At 37.5% G+C, this 24,750-nt stretch overlaps 2 protein-coding genes across 2 annotated transcripts in view; one reads left to right on the top strand and one right to left on the bottom strand.

Annotated features, from left to right (window-relative positions):
- The first annotated feature begins 14,663 nt into the window (after nucleotides 1–14,663).
- Nucleotides 14,664–24,750, top strand: part of LOC131685315 (homeobox protein 5) — an 86,230-nt gene continuing 76,143 nt past the window's right edge. The window contains exon 1 of the mRNA XM_058968958.1: nucleotides 14,664–15,174. The gene's annotated coding sequence lies outside the window, so the exon portion shown is untranslated. The remainder of the gene's footprint in view (nucleotides 15,175–24,750) is intronic.
- On the bottom strand, nucleotides 15,188–16,794 carry LOC131685316 (uncharacterized). The gene is made up of 3 exons (XM_058968959.1): nucleotides 16,734–16,794; nucleotides 15,622–16,653; nucleotides 15,188–15,565 (listed from the first exon to the last, which is right to left on the bottom strand). Exons 2-3 carry the CDS (start codon nucleotides 16,274–16,276, stop codon nucleotides 15,192–15,194), a joined length of 1,029 nt encoding a protein of 342 aa, XP_058824942.1. The 5' UTR covers nucleotides 16,277–16,653; nucleotides 16,734–16,794; the 3' UTR covers nucleotides 15,188–15,191.

Here is a 24,750-nt window from a genome sequence, read left to right as displayed (position 1 = left end):
GCACTAATCAACGGCTTCAAATGGGTAGCGTGATAATAGAAACATGGCGAAAACAGGCTCATTATCCTAGATGCGTTCGCCATGTTATGCAAGCGACGACGGTGATGAAGAGCTTTACCGGACTGATCTCACTGCTGTAATTAATATTACCACGGCCATCTCTTTTTAATGAACCTGTATTTTTCCATCAATTTTGTCAGTACCCGACATCTAGCGTATTGTACTTCTTAACTAAATGCTATGTTTTTATTTTTTTATTGTCCACTTTTTTGTGTTTTTTGTTAGTGGGACAATTATGCGAAGAATTTTAACAATGGGACAAACCTAGGGGCAGATCACTCTAGAAATGTATAACAAATTTGCATCAAATTAGAAAAAATGCATTTAATTTCCATTTTTGCATCAACTTTGCACTCCCTCGCAGAAAAGTTTGTTTAACAAACGTCCTACACAACCTGCAGCATAAGTTCTTTTAACTTACTTTTGAGTTGTGCGTCGCTTTCGCACTTATTAGTGTTGTCAAAAACAAAACGAGAGATTCGACTCAGTCGAGGTCTTCCGTGCAGGAAGGTACTTTTGAGTTGTTTGGGGTATACCAAATACAAATATGTTAATACGGAATACTCTTGCAATTTTTCGAGGACACGTTTTACACAACCCTGTACCTTGAAAGGTACAGTGTCAAAGTGACAGTGTACCTTGATGAATTTTCTAGAAAACTGGCATTGCTGAAAACTTGGAAAACCATGGAAACTGTTTATTGTTTTGGTAATCAGAAAAAAAGCAAAGGAATCAAATGAGAAATATATTAATTTGTTCTGGTGGACTTGAAGTAAGTAAAACTGATAAGATAGACAATCGAAATTGTATTAGCTTTGCATTCGCAGGGAGATCTATGGCGAGGTCGGAATCAAAGTACAGTATCTCTTGTGCAAGTGTGCAATTTCCCGATATGCCTCAAACTACCGCATCACATCAACCACATGCCAAGTCATAACCGAAACCAAATGAAGGGTGTTCTACCGAAAAGAGTTTAATTTGTTAGTGGGCTTTCTTTCGACTGCTAGAGCTATCCATAAATGATTTTGGTGAATGGAATTGTCTTACTACTTCGTTCGACTGATTCCGTAACTATACTATACTATAAGAACAGGTTGCAGGTTATCGTTTTGTCGATGAGTTTCCGGTCAGATGCTGGAGTCGATATCTACCTCAGTCTTGATTTGATGCCCTACCTTACCTGTGGTAGATGATCCATCTTCGGGAATAATAGAACTAGTATAGACAATAAATCGTCTAACCCAGGCTCTGGATCTTCTGCTCAACGCTGAATTATAGCTGCCCCAAACGTACCTGAGCAACAAAGCGGAACTTCATAAAGAACCTCAGGAAACGCAAAAGAGTAATATCCAACGCGGCTGTTTTCAGTTGCATCTGGCTGCTAGTGACCTTGAATGTCTCTCTGAACTATAGTGGACCTGACCTATAGCATTTAGTGATAAATTTGCATTTGTATCTTTTAGTACTTTATTTTCTTCTCCGGGTTTGAAAATGTCTTATAAGAATAGTCTTTATTGACCTTTTAACGTCAGTTATTTAGTTTTACTAAAAGTCAACCGCAAATTGTGCCGGCTATAATCTACAACCATGGCTTGGGTTATTTTATCTTGTATTAGCTATTTAAAAACCAAATGATTTTTAAACCTCGATAAGGTTTTTTGCCATTACTTTGATATTTTAAATATATTTGGAATAAAAAATAAATTCGTAGTTTCCTTGTATTTACCATATGACGCTGTGTTCATTAGTCATTAATACCTAAACGCTCGGGTCGACCTTTTCGCATTTTTTTTTACATTTCACCGGTGAACCAGTCAAATGTGTTCGTAGTTTGAAAATAATTGAAATGGTTCTTACACATAGTATACTGACACCTATACTGACTGTCATTCTTGGAGTTATTTTTTAAATGGAAATGTTAATCGGACTATTTTGGCAAGCAAAAAAACAAGCAATCAACAAGCAGAATGCACATCTGCGATATAGAAGATAGTTTCTAGAGCATGCAAAGGGCTGCTGTTCCACTTATTTTAAAGTGTAAACATTTATCCCACTTAACCACATTGCAGGGCAATGGGTGTACCCACAGCAATCAAAGTCAAATTTATTTAACTATCATATGTCATAGTGAGACAACTATTCTGAGTAGTACTTGCAGCTACAATTATTGATTCTTACTTTTATAGACTATACTAGGCTGTGCACAGGACGAAATGCGACTTGAGCTCGTTGAAGGTATTTTCGTAAAATCCAACCCTCCCGCAACTTGACGTTTAGCCTAAGTTACTTGAAACCACCGTGTTTCGAATGATGTCGCCACCATAGAACGCCGTCCACTAATTGCGATACTGTAAATTTATATGCGAGAAAATAATTTGGTGACGTCTTTTACGAACTTGTTTTCTTTATTTACATTCGGAAGAGATAATCAAGATGATCATTTCAAAACAGCGTAATAATTTAAGATAAATACAAACAAGTTAAGGATTACAAATTGTGCCGAATGTAAAATATAAAATGCATGATTTGATTTGATTTCTAGTGTGAACTTTTTCCTCTCCCATTGCTCTTGAAATATCTTTCGCATATGACAATTCTCGAAAGTTTGTCGTTAATCTTTAAATACATTTAGCTTTGTGATTATCATTTTTCACTTCGCATTTAACAAAGGCAGGATTGACTTCGACTGTTTATTTCTGAAGGTAGAGCATCTAACTGATAGGTGCTGCGACATGTATGGTGTAAAGGTTTCCACGAAATTCAGAAGTGATGACAGTTCATTTTTTATCGGAGAGGGAGCAAAACAGTCCAGTATCATTGTGTGTGTTTTTTACATTGCAATACAAATATTACTACCTAATATCTTAAGACTAAATAAAGGTGCTCACTAACTAGTATAAGCGCCGCTTGTTTGTATGCTGTTTCCAAAAAATCATGAATCATTTAAAAATATTGCATCGGAACAAAGATGCATTTTTATAACAAAACAACACCAAACGCCCAAAAAGTCTTCAAAAATGAATTATCGAAAGTAAAAAAAAATTGAACAAGAAAATTTTCACTGTGAACAAGTTTACGCTTTTTTTAGAAATTGTTCTTGAATAAAAATTGATCCGCCATTTTAGACCCACAGACCCAAATAAAGTGGTTTCAACGATTTGTATAGGAGCTGTCAAGTTGTTCCCCCTCTGGTAAAATCGTACTTATCACACGTGTTCTGTCGCTGTCTCGGACTAGACACGTCAGAAAAGGAAATTCGTCCAGCTACCATCTTATAAACTGATTTTCTTCACAATAATCTGTCAACGAATTCTAAATTCTTTATGCTGTAAAATAGACAAAAATCTCTAAAATAAGAAAATAAAATGAAAAACGGATTGAACGAAGTAACTGCCAGCACAGATACTTTGAGCGTAATTCCAACGACAATTCGACGCGTTCGTTTATTTAGACAGACACTGGATACACGTGTTCGATTTCAACGTGGAATATCCTCTTAAGAGCCACTACTCCGAAGCTTCGATCATCATGACAAACGGGTAAATATCCATTCTGCAGCACCATTTTTGATCGACTTGTCCAGTAGCCTGATCATTAATGTAAGTTCTCGCTGTGTTCTCAATTTATCGTCCATATTTTTTTTTTCAAATTAATTCAAATAAGCCAGATTCCATGTACCAGATTAAATAAAATGTCGATGAATACGCGATATTTTGCAGATCAGTGAACCCGAGCTTAACGGGATAATTTGTGTACACAGCATTGAACTTCTTGAGTAGCATTCGCTAGGTCGAAGGAATAACGGTCACAGTAGCAAAATGGTTTTGGTAAGCCTATTACTGCAAAGTGGAGTGGTCGGCCCGTCTGTCCCATCAATATTCACTGAAATAAAAGTACGGTTCTGTTATTGCTGTCAATTTTTGCTGGAAGTTTCACAGAAAAGATTTGTTACCTTATAACTTGCATCGAGTTCACCTACAACCTATGCTGGCTGCCGGCAGCAGTTTCATAGAATGAAACCAAATTTTTCACAAAAATGTAAACATGTGTTGTCAAAAAATAGACCTAAGAACGACATGCTTTGGTCGGATTTATTAAAACGTGTTGCCATTTCGTAGTGTTCTTCAGTATTTGCGACTTGTCAACCAAAAATCATGCATAGGGTTCTTTAAATCTAGTTTTCGGTGAGTCAAAAAATGATCACCCTTTTGTATGGAACCTTGGCGTATTTAATTTGTATTTGGGTATACTCAAAATTAGGTAAATTCAACTTAAATTAGAGTATAAAAAACCTATCAATGAGTTATAATTTTTGCCGTGGTTAAATGGAACACGGTTTACCTAATTTTAAGTTCCCCCACGATACCACGAGATTGAGTCAAAGGAACTCAATTTTAGGTAGTTTTTCGTTTCCGTGTACTTGTTCGACGTTTTGTTGAATGTAGGGCTAATTTTTCGTAGGGTTTTGACGTCTTACACGCAACGCAAAATACATTACGAATTTCTATTTTGATGGAAAGAAATGCATTTAATTCAGCTGATTTTTAAAAATGCATCACAAGTGATCTGCCCCTAGGGACAAACAGACTTGGTATTTTTTCGCGGATTCTTCGAACAAACTTTATGCTTTGTTATCAATTTTCATTTCAAATGAGTAAAAAACTCCCTTAAGGTTGAATAGAGAATGGGCAAAAATCGAAAACGAAAAAACCTGTTTTTTTCACACCGTGTGTTAGATCTTCATAAAAATCAATCAGCAGTACTGTAACAATATTCTACATAAGCTGATTGATTTTATGAAGATATAACACACGGAGTGGAAAAAACTGCTTTTTTGGCTTTCGATTTTTGCCCATTCTCTGTCCAACCTTAATTGAAATATTATCTCGAAAACTCAACGTAGGGGTTAGATATCTCATACATAGAATGTGTATGCAAAGTTTGAAATAAATCGGTTAAGTAGTTTTTGAATGACAGTTAACACCGCAAATCGTGTTTTTCCAGAGGCATTCTACAAAAAGCTTCATCACAGAGTCGCTTGTCGATATTTTTGCATAGAAAAATTACATAATGTTATTGAAATGATACATGATAATGTACAACAGTTTTGATCAATTTGATACAAATTTTGCTACGCAAATGAAGTGTTTTCTTCGTGCTGAAACCCTTACCCGCCCCCAAAACACATAATAAATACGTTTTTCCCGTTTCATCTCAAACAGTTCCGAAACGAATCGCTGAATCGATCAAAAGAGTCGATTCCGTTTAGTGAGTGAATCGGACACGATTAACTAAAACTAAAAAGCATCCGAACACCAAAATCTTATGTCAAATTTATTTTACACGGTAAAAATACTTTACCCATTTTATGTATTCAAATTGCCCATTTTCGGAAGTTATTCGAGCTGCCAAAAAATGGGTATTTTTTGTTTCTAACAATGAGTACTTTTTATCCATTTCACAACTATTCGATGAGGTAATGCCAATGGGTATATTGATCTTAATAATTGGTGAAAAATTCTTAAAAATTATTTCAAGTGAGTTAACCTGCAAACTAAGGATCGTAGCGGAACCTGCAAATTATCGGCCTGCATCGAAGTCCATGGCGGAAACGGAACATTTCGGCAATGCTCAAAAAACAACGGCAGTTTAGACTACTGAGGATGTTGCAAATATGCACCAGTTCGGCATTTTTAGAGCAGCCAAAAGATCCAGCCATCAAAAAGATGCAAAAAAAATTACAACACAGACGTGGTAAATTACAGAGACTTTATACACAGACGGATAGCCAAACGGATAGACAAAAACTGAAACCAAACAAGCATGAAGGTATTGTGAGGATGAGTAAAAAGGGAATCTCATGCGAAGCTTATGCCGTGATGCCAGTGTAAGTTTGTCTTACTTAGAATGAAATATTTTATTCAATATTTAGTTTTTATATGCATGACGATTGCCATGCATACATCGATACATAGTACATAGGGTCATAGCGTTAGACGCCTGGAGTGACAATTTGCTGCGCCGTATCCATGTGCCTTGCACGTCATCAAATGTGCAGCGTCGACAATAGACCTCGGTGATCGACCGCTCGAGTTGGTCACCGGTGTGCTGTGCGAATAAAGTTCGATTGAGTACAGTCGAACTTTATATAGCACGGTATAATTTAATTAGTGGGACGTCACACCTATCCCCTACAGAAAATGATGAGACTTCAGGTGAAATCATTTTATACACTCCAGATGCCTATAAAATCATATCTTAGTTTTATAATATTTTTTTTCCATTTTTTCTTCTTTTCTTCTTTTTTTTACTTTTTTTTTGTTTCTAAATAATTAAATTTTGCACTTCTCGGCAAGTGCTGAAAGTAATGCAATCGTTCCCTTCCTTTTACGAGGATGAAAATATATGATTTTCTGTATATAATATTTTGTAGGTTTTAGTTGTTTTCAAGGTCTTACCACTAATGATACGCATTGGCAGGCTTAATGTTTTTACCGTTTCACTCAGTTTCTTGTTTTTTTTGAGCTAGTATCATGCTGCTGGTTAGGCTTATTCTAATTTTGTTAATTTAAGGTAACCACAGTAGTCTTATCAAATCATAATAAAATTAGATTTGTGGTTATTTAATCACTCTATTTTTATGCACAGTTTGTTCTTCTTTTGTCTCACAATGTTCTATTACAATGTTGGGATGTAGGATGTTTTTTATAATAAATGGACCTGAATATACTGGATCTAATTTCCTTCTGTTCTCTATTTTTAACCAAACTTTGTCGTTAATTTTTACATTTAATGGATTTGTTTGATCGGCTTGATCTTTTATTCTCATAACTTTGTTTTTATTTAGTAATCCTCGAGCTTTGGAAACTGTTTGTTGAATTTTGAATTTTAGTTCCGAATAATAATGTTCATGATTGTAGACTGGATCTATAGTGTCTGCATTTTTCAAATATAATGGAAAGTTAACTGGTTTTCCAAATACAAGTTCAAAAGGAGCAAATTTTATATCTGAATGGGGTGAAGTATTGTAACAAAAGGCATAGTATGAAATAAATGAGTCCCAATCATTGCGCTCTTCATTAACGAAATGTCTTAAGTATTCGTTAAGAAAACGATGATTTCGTTCTAAGCTACCAACTGTTTGAGGATGGTAAGCAGTTGCAAAGTTATGATCTATTTTTAATATTTTACATACATTTTCAAAAATTTCATTCTTATACTCAGTTCCCATATCTGTTTTTATTGCAGATGGACAACCGTATATAAGTACAAAACTTTCGATGAATGCTTTCGCTACTGTTATAGCTTGCTTATCCACTAAAGGTGTGATAATTACATATTTGGATAAATCGCATTGCAAAGTGAGTGCATAACGATTTCCATTATTTGTTTTGGTAAATGGACCTACCGTGTCGATTGATATCAAATCGAACACTTTAGCAGGTGTTGTTGTGTGAATAAATTTTTCACTTGTTTTCATTTTGTGTTTATTTTGTTTACATAGAATGCATTGTTTGACATAATTGGTTATTGTGGACTTCATATTCGTCCAATAATAGTTTCTTCGTAATTTCATCAATAGTTTATTTATACCTACATGTCCTCCCAAGAGAGTATTGTGGTTTTCAGCTATGATGTTTTGAATATCTATTTTATTTTTTATCACTGCAGCTTTTTTATATAGTATTATACAGACGTCTTTTAATGTTTCGTTGCAGCTTTCTTTAAATTTTTGAACGTTCATTTTTTTGAATATAATGCTGCTTAATTCTAGCGCTAGTTTCTTTATTGACATTTTCTTGGCCATTTCATTTATTTGCTTTAACGCATTTTGGACATCTATAACATTTTTTTTGTAAGTAAGTTGCACTGATGCTAACTCTTTTTTCTTTGTTTTTGATGTGATTTTTATTGATATTATCGAATGGCGCATTTCAAAGACCAATTTTGGTAAACTGAAAGCGTCTATATTGTTGACAGATTCATAAGCCCTGAGGTGATCAGTCTCAGTAGCATTATCAACTGTTATTTTGTTTTGGTCGATTTTCCCAGTTCTAGACCTAGTTTGAACTGGCAGGACAAGTAGTACTTCAGAATTGATAGTTACGCGTGAAAGAGCATCAGGTACCGTATTATTTTTGCCTTTCACGTATTCGATATCAAATGAGAAGTCTTCTAAATCCGTTCTCATCCTTGTTAATTTGGAGGATGGTTCTTTCATCGAAAATAAATATATAAGAGGTCGGTGATCAGTTTTCACTAAAAAGCGTCTTCCATATAAATATGGTCGAAAATGTTTGATTGCCCAGTGGATGGCTGTTAATTCTTGTTCTATAGTAGACTTATTACTTTCTCCTTTGGTGAACATTCTACTAGCGTATGCAACAGGTAGTTCAGCATCGCCATGTAATTGAGATAACACAGCTCCGCATGCTAATTTAGATGCGTCTGTGCTTAAAATAAATTGTTTATTGAAGTCCGGAAATTGTAAAATTCTTGGTGACATAAGCTCTTGTTTTAATTTTTCAAACGCATTTTTACACTCTTCACTCCACTTGAAGACTGCATTCTTTTTCAGAATTGCATTCAATGGAGCGGTTATATCAGAAAAGTAAGGTATGAACCTTCTGTAATAATTACAAAATGCGACAAAACGTCGTACTTCGTCCGCATTTTGGGGTACCGGATATTTTTCAATCACGGAGAATTTTTCCTTGTCAGGTTGAATTCCTTCGGCGGATATATGATGTCCTAAATAAGTAACATCTGCACAGAAGAAATGACATTTAGCAGGATTTAGCTTGAGATTAAATTGTTGGAGTTTGGTGAACACTCTTTCTAAATTTTTCAAATGGTGGTCAATAGAACATCCAATGACAATAATATCATCGATGTACAGAAAAGCACATTCCGGAGGAAGACCGCTTAAAGCTATAGTCATCATCCTTTGAAAACTATTGGGCGAGATTGACAGTCCAAATGGAAGTCTGTTAAACTCATAATGCCCTTGATGTGTGGAGAAGGCTGTTAACTTTTTTGAGTTTTTGTCTAGTTCGATTTGATGAAATCCTGACATCAAATCAAGAGTCGAAAAATATTTCGCTCTCCCAAGTTGGTCCAGAATATCATCTATTCTAGTTAGAGGAAATTTGTCGGCTATAATTTTTTTGTTAAGTTGACGAAAATCACAGACTAAACGATGCTTTTGATCTTTAGTATTGGATTTTTTCGGTACTAACAAAATTGGTGTGTTATAAGGTGACGTGGAGTCTTGAATAATTCCTTTCTCGAGTAAATCATTAACTTGTTTCGTTATTTCAGCTCTGTGAACTTCAGGAGTTCTGTAGTTTTTTATGTATACTGGTGTGTTGTCGGTAATATTTATATTTTGTTTATAAAAGTTATTGCAGGTTAGCATATCACCTTGCAAAGAGAAAATATTATTAAATTTTTTGCATAATTCTATTAATTTGCCTTTGGCTTCAGCATTTACACCATCAATATTTAATTCTTTCATGAGATTTGTATTTCGGTTTTCCTGGTCAACATCTTTGAACGTATACATTGTATATTGTTGTAGAGGGATTATCTGTTTAGTAAAATTTTTATCAATTATTACTGCTTTATTAGTTGTGTTAATGAATTTAGCTATTGCATGTTCTGAATTAACGATAGCGTTTCCGCAAAATACTCCGGGTTGAACTTCACATGACAGTAAAACGTTATCTTCTTTGGTGCTCTTCGTATTTATTTGTCTATAAATCTCACAGCGAGGTGGTAGGACAATTGTATCTTCACAAGTGTCTTCAATTATTATTTCAATTGGACCAAGGCTAGTAGCGCATGTTAATGTCCAAGTGTCATAATCAATATTACAATGATATTTGGTGAGAAAGTCTCGACCTAAAATACCATCTGTCGGAATTGGAAATTCGTCATTCACTATATGAAATTTATGTAATAGCGATACACCATCGCTAGTATACAGTTCTGTAGTCATAGAACCTTTAGTTTCAGTTTTGATATTGTTTATTCCCGTAATCAAGCATTTGTCAGTTATTGTGATAAATTCGTCTTGGTTTAATTTATTGGGTTTCAGAATCGATATCTCTGCTCCCGTATCTATCAAAAATGTACAAGTATAATTTGAAATTTTGGGTTTTAAATTGATAAAATTAGTTGGTTTAGTATGAATATTGAAGATGTATCTGGTCAATGGTTCCTTATTTGGGATAATGGGACTGCTTGTTGTGTTTGCTGTTGTTGTTCTTGCGGGTTGCTTATACCCCCAACATGCTGAGCATGTTGATTCTGCTGCTGCTGCTGCTGTGGCTGTTGAGGGCCTTGCCAGTTTTCCGCATCGTTGTAAAATATTTGATTATGTTGACGAGTATTTCCACCCCGTGTGTAACTTTGTCCGCGGTTATTCTGGATTCCGCGGCCTCTATTTCCATTTTGGTGTCCCCGATAATTGTAGTTATTTTGATTGAAAGGGCGGTTTTAGTAATATCCAATATTTAGTCTCCTGGCCATCTTGCCACACCGCGTGCTGCTCTAACGTATTTATTATATTTATTTGCGGATCTCCGCTTACCGTAGGATTTTTACTTGTACGCGACCCCATTTTTTTAACTGTCACTGGTTGAGTGGGTAGCGGTCGGACGGCTGAATCTCGGTTAACTTGGCTAATGCTTAATAGTCACGTACTCATTCTCGATAATAGTAAGGTTCGTTCACTTGGTCGTAACTTAGCATCAGGTCACTTAATTCACTTGGTCGTAGTTTAACGGAATGGCGTATCTCACAATTTGGCTAGTTCTCTTTCTTTTGGTTACTTTTCTTAGCACACTGGACGAATTTTCCACCACTGGAACTCCTCACTTTTATTTGTATAAGTTCTTCTGGAGTTATTGGCAGTTGCTGTGCGATCACTACTAATCAGTTGGGTCTTTAGATCTCCATTTTCACTTAACACACGCGAGAACGGAACGAGCTGTTAGGATTCGCGGATCTACTGTACAAGTGCGGGTTCGTGCCGCTGGTAATCACTGCTCGGATACGAGCCACGGTCTGCCATGTAAGTTTGTCTTACTTAGAATGAAATATTTTATTCAATATTTAGTTTTTATATGCATGACGATTGCCATGCATACATCGATACATAGTACATAGGGTCATAGCGTTAGACGCCTGGAGTGACAATTTGCTGCGCCGTATCCATGTGCCTTGCACGTCATCAAATGTGCAGCGTCGACAATAGACCTCGGTGATCGACCGCTCGAGTTGGTCACCGGTGTGCTGTGCGAATAAAGTTCGATTGAGTACAGTCGAACTTTATATAGCACGGTATAATTTAATTAGTGGGACGTCACACCAGTAAATATTCATGATTGCTAGTTTTACTGTTTTTGTCTCCGCAAGTTTGTGATTTTATCGACTTTCGTATCTGAATACAGTCGTGATTCGCTGGTTGGTCACTTTTTAACTGGACCGCTTTTCAGTTGGCCCTCTGCTAGCTTGACCATTGCCCAATTAAAAAGCACCTGAATGCCAAAATCTCATGTGAAATAGGGATCTTTAATTTGGAAAAATTGTGCCAGTTTTTCATATGTATTGGTAGCGGGTGTCCTTACGAGTACACTCATATCATTCTTAAACCTTAATTATTCTTTTATGATTTTTAAATTTAAGAAAACCAAATTAAACTCAACCAGCAAACTGACAGTTGTCCTACTAAATGACGTATCTGCAAATATCTCGTTCGCCTCATTGTTAACCGGGACAGCACCCCACACAGCATGATCTGGTACTTTGTCAATCCGCTAGCAACCTGCCATCCCAAGTTTCATCTGCAAACTATGGTAGATCTGATAAGGCAACCTATAGGGTCGTGCAAGTCGCATGGGTTTGGATGTGTTATTGTCCTAAAAGGAAACAAACTAAAAAATGTTTTTTTCAATAGTTTCGGGCCAAAAAATTGAAAAAGGACTGAGATATTAACTCACGGTACTAATTTGCATCAGAATATGCCTTAACCCGCACACTTCTAAACATCCCTATTTGCTTTGACCACAGAGAACAGACATATCAGCTAGAACAAGCCTTCCCGAAAACCTGTGTAAATATTTAATTAAAACTACGGTGAAAATTCACATCACGTAGAAGTTTGCGTAAGTGAATCAACATTGTATCCAAGTTTGCACGCAAGGCTCGTATAGCGTTACTGGCCGATCGTAGCGCTCGCTGGTTACAAGTAGCTACTTGCTGGTAACATTTCAAAACGACAGTTTTATTTCTTAGACACATTGAAAACTTGACTTGTATGTTTGTTCTCTGTGCTTTGATAATCAATCTTTCAATATTCAGTGATCTCTCTACAAACATATGGATAGGGCTCAAAAGCCAACTTTCACTTTGATCGAAGACTTCATATTAAGAAGACTGATATTTCTTTCCTTCCCCCATACAAACGAGAAGCGACATAGGTTACAGCGCCTCTATTGGAGGAAGGTAGGAAGCTTCATGTAAAAGTGTATATGTGTGTGTGTGTACATCAGTATGGGAAGTACCACCTTTACCTGCAAGTAGCGTTGCTGTTACTGTCTCCAGATGCTGGACAGAGTTTCCAGTCTTCTTGATATGCTGTTTTCGCTTTGATGAGAAATTCCGGAGGAACAGTTGTTCGCTTAGCACAGCCGTTGATAGCAAAAAACAGAAATCTTTTCTTTTTCGTTAACTGCTATGCAACGTGCTTGGCTAATAATGGTTTCTACAGATTTCCTCCTCAAAGTGAATTTTGACATTTGGTTTTGAGCTCTAATCATATGTTTGTCGAGTTTTCGACATCTGTCAGTCGGTCTAACTAGCGAATCAAGTTCGTTAGTTGGACAAAGGGTGTGACTCAATCAGCGATTCACTACTGTACCCGAGGGGCAAGCACTAAATCTTCAATACGACACAGTGCTGAAAGTTGTACTTGATAAGTTACTTTAGGCACTGAGAACTGGTATACAAGTAAAGTTTTCAACTTGTGTAAGAAATTAAACTGTCGCTTTGAAACGACAACAGCAAGCAGCAATTTGCCACTGGTCGGCGCTTCGATCGGCCAGCAATCGCTATATGGGACTTGTATGTAAACTTGGATACAATGGTGACTCACGTATGCAAACCTGTATGCGATGGTGATTTTTAACGTATTTTCATTTAAATGTTTACACAGGTTTTTCGGGAAAGTTTGTTCTAGCTTATATGTCTGTTCTCTGTGCTTTAAGTGCCATAAAGTAAATTAATTACCACCGGTATTTAAAAAAAAATACGTGTTAAATTCATTGTAATTTAATTACAGAGAAGATTTAAAGTACAGTGCATTCAACGTTGGTGCATTTAATTATTGCCAATATGTACTTTAAATACTTTAAGTACTTGCACATCAACATTAATTACATTGAGTATTTTATTAAGTACAACATTTTATTAAGTTTCATAGAAGAGCGAATTTCGTTGGAACTTGTAGAACGTCCAGCAAGTGCCCGTTTCGTTTCCGCTTCGTCATCCGAATCATTTCGAAGTATTCGAGTATTGTCAAGTCAATAAGCCAGGTTGAATCTCCATCAAGTCCATCAAGAATACCATCACATTCATCAGGATTCTGGATTTCAATGATCAGATGCATCTTACTCGTAAAAGCGGCATTCTTCAGATTCGATATTTTCTTGTTGCATTTCAAAACTATGCCTTTGGGCTTATCGCGTTAAAAAGGTCATAAATTCGATTTGGAATATTATTTTTATTTACTTCTAAGTACGGACTGTGTGAAAATTATCAAAAATTCAGAGTCAATTTACTTTTGCTCGATATGCGCACCTGGCTATGGCTTTGCGACGGTCAAAAACGAATCGCAATCTGCCCGAATGTACCTTGGCCACTCACGGACGAGACGGGTGTAGTTTTTACTTCGGACACTACTCTTCAAAATGGCCCAGAGAAAATAATTCATTGGATTTGCGTCTGGGCGGATACGAGAGCCATTGTTTAGTCGTAATGAAGTTCGGAACATTGGTTTTCAGCCATTCTTGCTTCACTGTGAGATGGTTCCGAGTCTTGTTGAAACGCCCATGGTATACGACTGAAATATCCCAGTCAAACCTTTCCGGGACCAGTTCGAAACCCCTAATGTATATGTACATTGATTTGCTTATTTTTTGGTTAACATTCAATTTTTACACATTTTAGCTTTTCATAGTTCGTTTTTTTTGCGCTTTGTTAATTCTAACATGTATGTTTGCAACTTGCAATAGGTTTAAACATTGTTTTGTTTCATTTAAACCCTGAATGGTTTCAGAATGGATTTCAGCTGAAATAAAATTGTCAATACCGACTCAATTAGTTTTGGAATCGGTTGTTGCATTTGAGCTCGAATCCATTCACGATTCCGAACCTGTTCCAGAATAGATGGACTGGGATATTTTAGTTTCTCAGTGTAGTTGGGAAGCGTTCACAGAGCTATATCTCCGAGAAAACATCGCCCGGAAATTGTCGATGTTTTAATAAATGAAACGTCACACGATAACTGTCAATTGATGGCAGGGAATGAAAAATCCAAGAAAGTGTTCAAAAGAGAGAGCTGATGGTGATGCATAGAGTTTGATGGCAGTAGATCCAGGAAGAAATTGTTATCTATCAACAGAACCGGAAAAGTTAGAAAGTACGAATATACCAAAGGATCCTGAGGGTTGTGTGTTTACATCCGGAACAGTATTAGCCAACACAGGATGTAGAAGTGCAAAGCAAAATGTTGTCCCCTTTCTGGGACGTTGACGAACATGATGAATCCCAGCTGTTGCGGAAGCCCCTAGAATAGCATAATGAATCCTTATAGGTTGAAACGATAAAGTTCAGTGACCAATCTATGCATAATGAACTGACAAAGGCCGTGATATATCGTTAAATCATTCGTGACAGTATAACGAGAATAGGATAGTGAGATTTCAGTTTATTTCTAATATCTGCTTGCAAGAGAAGGGCTAGTGTTCGCTTAATTCTAAATCTATTTCAGTCGGAAACAAAGGAAGAAAAATATAAAGAGCAACTAACGTCGATTGTCGCCCGTCGAAGGTAAGTTCTCCTTATTTCTAAACAATGGGCAAGAAAATCTCGCGCGAATTTTCAATATCCATCTTATCTGGTAGCATCTCGTCTCCAACCGGAATCAAATCCAACACATTTAAGTTAGCGAACGGATCTTCCTCATCCACGGCAATCGGTTCCAATACTGCTGTCAATGTTCTCGTCGATTCACGTATGGGTGAAAGTAGCGAACTAGTGGCGATATCTTGAAAGTTTCTTTCGCCAGTTCTAGTTCCCTTTTGGGTCTCCCACCATTTGAGGTCATCAACAACAGTGATTACTTTCGGTTGCTTTGGTGCCCTCTTGGGAGGTTGAAGGGTAGCCTTCCTTTGGTACTTTCTTTTCATTTGATTTACACCGGATGTGGAAGGTTGCACTTCTGAAAAAGAAAAACAGTTTAGTCAAGAAAGCTGTCGTTATCAGTGAAACAAGTACCCAGCAATGTGTATCGCTTTGTTGGAATTGTTTTGTTCACGGTAGCATCCGGTGCATTCAATTGCGTTAAGGTTTTGAACAAGTTTGCACTGCCTAGTGAATCCTGCATAACTCCGTTCTGTTCGTCCGTTGGTGTCGCAACCGTAACGGCCGGCATTTGCGTTTGCTGGCACGAAACTGGCCCCGTAATTGCAAAGTATTTTTTGCCATCCGAGCCAATTCTCTGATAAACTGTTGCCACCACGGCAATCGATACGCTTTGGCTTTCCTCTAGTCCTGCACCACCACGCTGGGATTCTCGAAAATCACTATTCTCCGCCGCCTTCAAAATACTGTAGTCCCCTTGCTCCAACACACGGACAATCAACGGAATCTCGTTGATCATGTGCAGCACCGCAAATGGAATTTCTCCTCTGGCTTTGGATACCGCCATCGCAGGAGTTTTTATAGCTGGAATTATAACCGTTGTAATACTAGGCGGTGTTGCCACTGGTTTCGGCTCTTCCTTTTGTTGAACCAAACCGTGCACCTTCTGCTGGTGAGATCTCAGCAGGTAACACTTCCCGAAAAGTCCACCGCAAAGGTCACACCGATAGCCCTCCGAATCGGTTACTGTTCCATGAACCGTTTTGCGATGTTGCACCAAGTTGGACATTACCGTGAATTTCCGGTCACAATCTGTACACCCAAATAAATTTCTGGTCTGGTTGTGCACCTTTAAATGTGCCTGTAAGTTGCCTTTCTGATGAAAGCTTGCGTCACAAATTTCACAACGGAATTCCTTCTCCGGTGAGTGAATCTTCCGGTGCGTTGAAAGCACCGATGCTCGACCAAAGCGCTTGCCGCACTCGGGACACTCAAATCGGGACGAGTGTGTCGTGTTCAAATGTTGGTCACGTGTGCTTTTCGATTTGAAATTGTACCCGCAAACGTTACACAACCAGGTATGGGGAGCACAGCTACCGGTAGCCACGTGGCGATCGTAAAAGGAGTGATTTTTAAAACTACGACAGCAAAGTGGACACCGATATGCTGTGAAGAAAGAACGATATAAAAATGCAGCATATACAGTCTGCAGTTGTTGGCCCTAAGTCCACTGCTAAGCAACTTACCGGCGGAATTCGGCTCCGAAACGAATGCTTCTGGTTCATTCGGAAGTTGACAGGAAAATGATAATTTCCTACTGACAGTGAAGTTACTTGGGAAGGATTCCAATATCGCTGGATTGCTTGGATGTTGGCTGATGGGAGAAAACATTGTCATTGTGGATTTTGTTTTTGCACAATATGAAAAAAGATTGATTTCGCAATATAAATAATTTTAACACACAATTTTACAAAATATTTGATAGGTTTTCCAGTATCTGCAAATATAACAAACAGAAGATTATTTTGAATTTTCTCTTGTTGGACACCTCACCGAGATAATTCGAAGCGTCAGCCGTCACACACGCGTAGAGTAATTAAAACTTTAAAAAATACCAAAACGAAACTCCAACTCCATTTTTGATAGTTTGAACTGTCAAAAATAGAAATGGCGGAGGACACAGAAGACACTCAAAAAAATTCTCATCAAAATTACATGTGATTATTTTCCACCCGATTTTTCACGTAGATTTTACATGGCTAAAATTTAAATCATTCAGTACAAAGTTAAGTGTTTTTTATGTAATATTCAATGAATTTTCACGTGGCAATCACCTGTAGGGCTGGGAGTACCGGTTGTACCGTTACCGAAAACCGTCCAAATATCCAATACCGAAATACCGGTTTTATAAGCATAAAAACTACAGGTAATTTCGGTATTTTTGTTACGAAAAATTGCTCAAAAATGCTTCATTGTTTTTTTTTAATATTTTGAAACTTTAGAATTACTTTAAAACATTTTTCGCTTAAAAAGCAACAGTCTATGGAAAAGCAAAGTAAGATCTTACAACAAACTTACTCGCCTTTGCATGGAAGAATATTCTTTCACATTCCGAGATGTGTTCTACAAATAAACCAAGGGTGCCCGATGAGTAACCCACTCTCTCCTTTTCTTTGTGAACTATTTATGTCAAAACTAGAAAAATGTTTGAAAGAGAAAAGCGAGTTACCAAAACGCTGGTGGCGATGCGTTGATAATATATTCTGTATTATCAAACGTAAAAATTTATCCCGGATGTTGGAAACCATCCCGCATAAATGTCCAACATATGCCAACCATTGAGTCAAACGTTGAAAAACCATTTTCAATATGGTTCGTTCAACAATAGATTAACCATTGCCTAGTATAATATCGAACATAACCAGTGTCGTTTTTCCATACTCAACCATACAAACAAAGGGTTGTTAAGAACAGTCACCATACCAAAATATGCTGTTTTCCATATACATTTGGACAACATACCATTCAAGAACTATAGAGATTATGGTGACATGCATATTTTAGATCTAACGATGCATAAAATATTAGGTGGAGAAAAAAATTTTCTTTCCCTTCACATTTCAATTCTATCGATTGATGAAGTTTTATTTTGTTACACGCCAACTTCTGAAGAGAGTTTCATAGACACTATGTGGACTGACGCTTTATCCAACTGAGCTATCGCCGTAATATTGTAGAACGAGGATTTTTGATCATGTCAAGCTACAGGTTTTTAGAGCTGCGTAAAAAGATATACGTATAACAAAGACCACCAGAGCAATATTAACCTATGACGCAAAAGTACAATGTAGTATTCAAATCTTCAATATAGGATACGTGGAAGATATTGGAAATGGTAACTAAATAAGTATGGTAGTATAATAGTTGAATTATAATGATGGAATGTATCAGTAGTATTCCCTATACGGTGAGTATTATATGAATAGTTAGGAAATGGTTCCGAAGTTTTCTGGAATGGTATTTATTTATACGAGATTAACAACATCCATAAAAATATCAATTTTACACATGAAGAAGAGAACGATAGCAAATTGCCCTTCTTGGATGTGCTTGTAAAAAGAGAGGGAGGGTCCTTGACTTTAGAAATATATAGGATACCTACAAATATCGAAAGAATTATACCAAATACTTCAAACCATTCTTACCAGCATAAAATGGCCGCTTTTCGTCACACATCCCATAGAATGCTTACTTTACCATTAGGGGAAGAAGCAAAAATTAAAGAAACAATTCATTATCGAAATAGGTAAGCTCAGCCAGAGCAAACTATCCAATCAATAATTAATAAAAAAAAATCTAGAATGCTTAATAAGTAAAATCTCACAACATTAACTCCAACAACTGAACATTTAAGAAGGTGGCGGTAGATTTCAATAAAAATACGGCTTATCCACTTAGAACAACATTAAGAAAGTTTGGTATAGACCTAGTTTTCAGTAGTCGAAACTACCAACTACAATCAATATATGGATCCACAAAGGATCCGATAGAAACAATGGACAAACCAACATTAAAAATTCGGTTCAAGGAGCATATTGCAGAAATAGTAAAAGCTTTTGGGAAATCTGATAAAGATTTACCATTCCACTTCAAATCCAAGGTAGCCGAACACGCTTTTTCAGAAAAACATAACCTAACATTAGAAAATATTAAAATTCAACGTCAAATCTCTAATCCGTAGCTGAAAGCCTAGAACTTTTCAAACATTCCTCTCCTTCCTTAGTAAATCACGACCAAGGTAACGGATATTCAGGGCTCTTCGAAATATTACCTACGTGCAAAAAAACGACCACAGTCTGATCAAATGGTTTCAAAAACTGAATAGAACTGTTCATATAACATTTTTGAATACCGGTGACAAATTTGACCTGTGTATTGTCTATAGCAGTGATTCTCAACCTGGGGTCCGCGAAGTCATTGCTGGGGGTCCGCGAAGAAAAATATATTTTCCGAGTGCAGATTGGAATTTCAAGTCTTGTTTCCTAACAAACTGAAAAAAAACATTTGATAGCATACAAAATCGATGTTTATCTGTGGGGGGTCCGGAGCAATCCAGGGCAATTTCTAAGGGGTCCGTGGTACGAAAAAGGTTGAGAACCGCTGATCTATAGTAAATATAAAACCTTTTTGATGCTCTGGAACCTGTTCAACTGATGAATATCGCCTTCAGTAAATTTTGAAGCATTTGGATAAGCAGAAAACAGAGACTTCACATCTGATTTTCTAGGCACTTGTTTGTCAAATCTCGGAATGATAACTGGATACTTTTTGTGCTTATCGTCGCACACTTTTCTTGCTACGATGCAAAAATAAGCTGTCGAATCATTTACTCAAATAACGTGTATTGAACGATTACTTCTTAGTAAAGTATGACTTTAGACCAATGTTGAATATGACTGGTTTGTAAATACCCCTTGTTATTCTTATTTGTTTTCTAATTACCACTTTTTACCGATTTTTTCAATTCCAATACCGAAAATACCGGTTTTTTTTAAATGCCTCGGTTTTCCCAACCCTAATCACCTACAGGAATAATAATTCTAAGTATTCTAATAATACTTTTTATACAGTATCTCATCCGTTTCTAACAGTTCGTATCCTGAATAGGTGAATATCGTAAGAATTAAACTTTGAAAATTCGTAGTTTAACATCAGCTTGACTTTGACGACTTTCGTTGCTGAATTTAGCGTAAAATTGTTTGCTTGTTTACCGTAACGCTGTGTCGCCTCTGTTCTGCAGTGCTTTTCCATCGGTTTATTCTTGATAATGGGGCCTGTCGTGTATTTTGTACGCTTATGAATGTTAACTAAGTGGTTTTCCTACTGTATGCATAAGTCTTGCCTAAACGATCATCACCGAAGATAAATTAGCCACATTAAGTTGAGTGTCTGCAGCGAATAAAACTGCCGGTGCCTTAATCATTCACCGCTACCTACGTATACTGCTGAAACAAGCGACCAGAATACTAGGTACCGATCACCCGATTACTGCTGTGTGTGAACTGTTCGGTCAAATAGCAAAAATGATCTGCTACTAATGTTTGTTAAATATAGAATCGGACGAAAATTATGTTACCTGTAAAGGCTTTTGCTCCGACGAATATCATGCTGAATGTGTTTCAAGCACTTAGCTGTACACAACAGCGGAACATCTTATGGATGTGCACGCCTTGCACCGACATCATAATCGATGCTCGTCACTTTGAGGCATCTAAGAGACGCAAGTTGCCATCGGAGTCTGCCGGCTTTGTACCCGGCCGACCTGATATTGTTGCTTCTCACACAATCACAAATTGAAAACTGTGCATTGGAATTATTTCAAGAGATGCGTCAATTGAAGCAACAGGTCGCGGCTATCAACGAAACGATTGTTGGTAAATCGTACGAAGTTGCCCAATCGTTAACACACTCAAGCTCTCCTTCAGACGCATCTTCTCCGTTTCTGGTCTTGGTAATTTGTCTAACTCGTTACCGAGCTCCTCTGCTGGCTATTCTTCCGAGAGTAAAAAAATCAGTCACTGAAAGGAATATCGCGGATATGGTAACAAAATCACTCGGAAAGAACCCTACCGTTGTTAAAAACCTTGTACCGGACTGGAAAGAAACAGCTTCGATGCCTTTTATTTCTTTCAAGGTTGGAGTAGATTTGAAACTGAGAAATGCTGCATTGTCGCCATCAACTTGACCGAGAGGGACTTGCTCCCGGGAATTTCAAGAGAAATTAAACATATGGCAATCTACAGAATAAGTGTTTTTGTGTATGTTAAGTTATGTAAATTTGATATGCTGTGTGTATTGTGACGAATAGTACCTATGTAATTACTTTAATAGCAATTTGTATGGCGCTTTGCGTCAAAGATGAAGCAAAATAAATATGTCAGTTGTTAGTTAGCAAACTAATTACGTATCTAAGTTATTGTTGAGCAGATCGCGTCGACAGAGAAAAGAGGCAACGAAATATCAAAAAACTGCTATTCCAAAATATGTATTTTTTAATCGACGAAAATAAATTCATTGTTTTTTTTGAAGCCAATCGGAACGCGCGTAGTAATTTTTCTTGTTGAAAATTTATTTGAACATTTGGTCCTTCATGGTCGAATAAAGTTTTGAACGATGAAGTGATAGTATAAATAGGAAATATCGCGAAAAATATTTGATATTTGCGAAATTAAGCCCGATAGCGAGGCTATTGTTCGTGAACAAAGCCTTCGTTCGAAATCCAGGGTTGTTACGATCACGCGGATGTGGCGATTTTGGCGGATTTTTGCGGATGTTCATTTATTATTTTGTTTAAGATGTATACTAATAACTTTCACTTCAATCGCTGGAAACGCTAATCCCTCAGAGAAACGAGTTATGGTTATGAAAATTAACCTGAGACTCCGTTATGCCGCTTTGTAAATATTTAAGGTGATTACAAATAATATGAACAAGGTTCCAGTTATGATTTTTGAAGTTTCATTTAAAAAAGTCGAAACACGAATGGTAATATATTTGGATTCAACTACAAAAATCTGCATATTTAAAATCGATCCGTTGTTTATTGACCGGAGAAGTGATCCTAGTCGATTATACAAGCTTTTGACAGCAATCCGTTCACGAAGTTGAAATCCTGTGCAAAACTTTTTGACAGGGTTGGTGTTTACTCAAGTTGCCAAGCGATGGAAAAAGGAGCAAATTAGTTCTGCCCAGAAGTAATGAAACCACGAAAGAGTCGGGTACGAGGAACTCACGGGAGATGAAAATAGCAAAATACCACCGTCTGTGCAGTTCTGAAACATTTCAGGGAATGTCTGTTTCCCGAACGTGTAATCATGGCGTCGCACGTTGTTGTGCTCAACAAACTCTGTGCTGCACAGTTCGAAATAGGCTCATTCGGAAAAGTTTCAGAACCGGATCGTAAAGCAAAGCAGTACGGCAAAAATGTGGGTTGGAAAGCTGTATGCTGACAAAATCAAACGGATGCATCCTTATGGATAGGGTGACCATATCAAGCGAGTAAAAAACCAGGACAGTTCAAAGGGAACTACCTACATCCATCACCTCTTAATCGATTGTGCCTGCTCCCTAGATTTTCGATAGGTAAAAAGTTCCAGGTTCTGGCAGGCAGAGCTACTGCAGTAATACATTTCTGGGGTCGGGCAGGCATAGCTCAGCCAAAAAGTCTCATGAGAATTCGATCACCGAGCTCTTTTCTTCAGATTTGTACACACACAGTTTTTGCTTCATAGCCATCAGTGAAGGCCACATGATGTTGTTGGGGAAATCGGCAATTATGAATTTAGCGGATGAAACGAAATCATCTGTGCATGACAGGCTAGGAATTATCAGCACTAAACACACGTCATTGAAGTAAGCTAGAAACGTAAACGGTTCCAAGTAACTCCCTACGCTATTCCTGATTTAAAAATAAGTACCTGGCAATCTCCAATGACCATCATTATATCTCGATTTGAAATTAAGGATCGAAACATCTGCAAAAACTACCGTTGATTACAAATTTCTCCATTTTATCACTTATTATAAGAAAAAACAGCGGATCGGCTGGTGTAAATAATATCAGTTTCAGCGCGACCTTCCATACTCCCTGTTATGTATGATGCAAAATTCAGCAGGTTATTCGCCGTTCAGCGTCCAGGCGTGAAGCCACGTTAATCGTGGTTTAGGTACTGTTTCCATTGACCCTGAATTGGTTCCTCAATCATCAGTTAGAGAGAGAGCAGTTGGGACCGATTTGTTCACCCTCGCTTAACTTTTAAACCATGTTCACCAGTGCGTTTTAAAAGCCGCGGGTCTTTTATTTTTTTACAATAAGTAAAAATAAAAAATAAAATGCTAAGAATGTCGGTCTTTCAGATCTTGTTGACGCAGTTTGCTGCTGCATGTTGAGATCCTTTTCCTTGGCGGTGAAGCCGCTTGAGGGTCATTCAGTCTGCCTTCTCTCGCGTTATCGTTCCCGTCCATGTCATCATCGGTACTGCTTTCTTGCTGTTCACGATCAGAGGTTCTTATTTGTTTCTTGTTCTTGCGGCTCGCTGTTGTAAATCCACTTTCATCGGTATTTTCTTCTTTATTGGCGATGTTAGTTGTTCGTTTGGGAGCGGTTGTCGTGGTCGTTGTACCTGCATTATTGGTTAATTGGATCGTTGTTTTTGGTTTATCTGATGGTGTCGGTGGCTGCTTGTTAGAGTTGGCTGTAGTAGATGAGTTTTGACTAGTTGCTTCGGCGCATGTTTTTCCGTAGTGGGCTGTATGGTTACAGAATTGGCATATTGGGGTCTACCTGGGATATGTGATTAGCGTTGTTTGCTTATAGGTTACGCCGTCCCTCGATGATTTGCATTCGATAGTCATGTATGAAGGTATTGGTTTAGTCACTCGCATCCTCACAATACGAACGGCGTTTGGAATGCCGGTGAAAAAATTCTCCAGGTGTCATTCGTAATAGATTCTACTTCTCCATATTGCGACATGATTTGTTTGATGTCATCTTTCTTAGTGCGCGGGGACAAATGATGGATACGCACGTCCACCATGCCGTTTTCCATATGCACGGGGATCTTTATTCTGGTGTTATTAAATTTGACCTCGTGTTGCATGTTGTTCTTTGCAATTAAGTTTTCGGCCTGTGCTAAGCTTCTAAACGTGATCGAAACACAGTTTATTACGTGATGTAGCTGAATGTACGTAACTTCAGCGAGATTAAGCTCCATTTTCACTTTTACTAATTGCTCCACTTCCTGAACTGTGGGTCTAACACGAGTTTTATTAAAGTTGATCGAAATCGTGTTATCCCGTAGCACGGGCACTTTTGTTTCATTTGGCAAACTCATTTCACACCGCAACAATACAATATTGTTTGTGCACTGATACGATATGGACTGATTGTGCGATAGGCACCAATCGGCTTGTAGGTAGATTTGACTGTTTCACTTGTGCGGAATTTGCGGTGTTTCATCGCCATAGGTAGCGGCCAGTTTGGTCCACAACTGGAATCATTTCGATTTGTTCGACTGTCAAGTTTCCTTGTAAACGGACTACAGGTCATTAATATGCTATGTACATACGAACGGCTTGATCCTTTCCTTTTCAATTTCCACGTAATAGAAGAAAGTTGTGAGATTAAAAAAGACTGCGATCTGAACCTGAGGAAATAAAGCGAAGACTCAATAAAGAAAAATATTTTAGGCGTACAGGGCAAAA

The sequence above is a fragment of the Topomyia yanbarensis genome, chromosome 2 (genome assembly GCF_030247195.1).
Source record: "Topomyia yanbarensis strain Yona2022 chromosome 2, ASM3024719v1, whole genome shotgun sequence".
Classification (NCBI taxonomy): Eukaryota; Metazoa; Arthropoda; class Insecta; order Diptera; family Culicidae; genus Topomyia; species Topomyia yanbarensis.
The sequence above is the reverse complement of the archived record's forward strand: the minus strand, read 5'-3'. Positions and strand labels throughout refer to the sequence as shown.

Coding starts and splice junctions, on each gene's coding strand:
- LOC131685316 (XM_058968959.1), bottom strand. CDS start 16,276: ATGTCCAACTTGGTGCAACATCGCAAAACGGTTCATGGAACAGTAACC. Junction 15,566..15,621: donor AAAGCGATACACATTGCTGG/GTACTTGTTTCA, acceptor TTTCTTTTTCAG/AAGTGCAACCTTCCACATCC.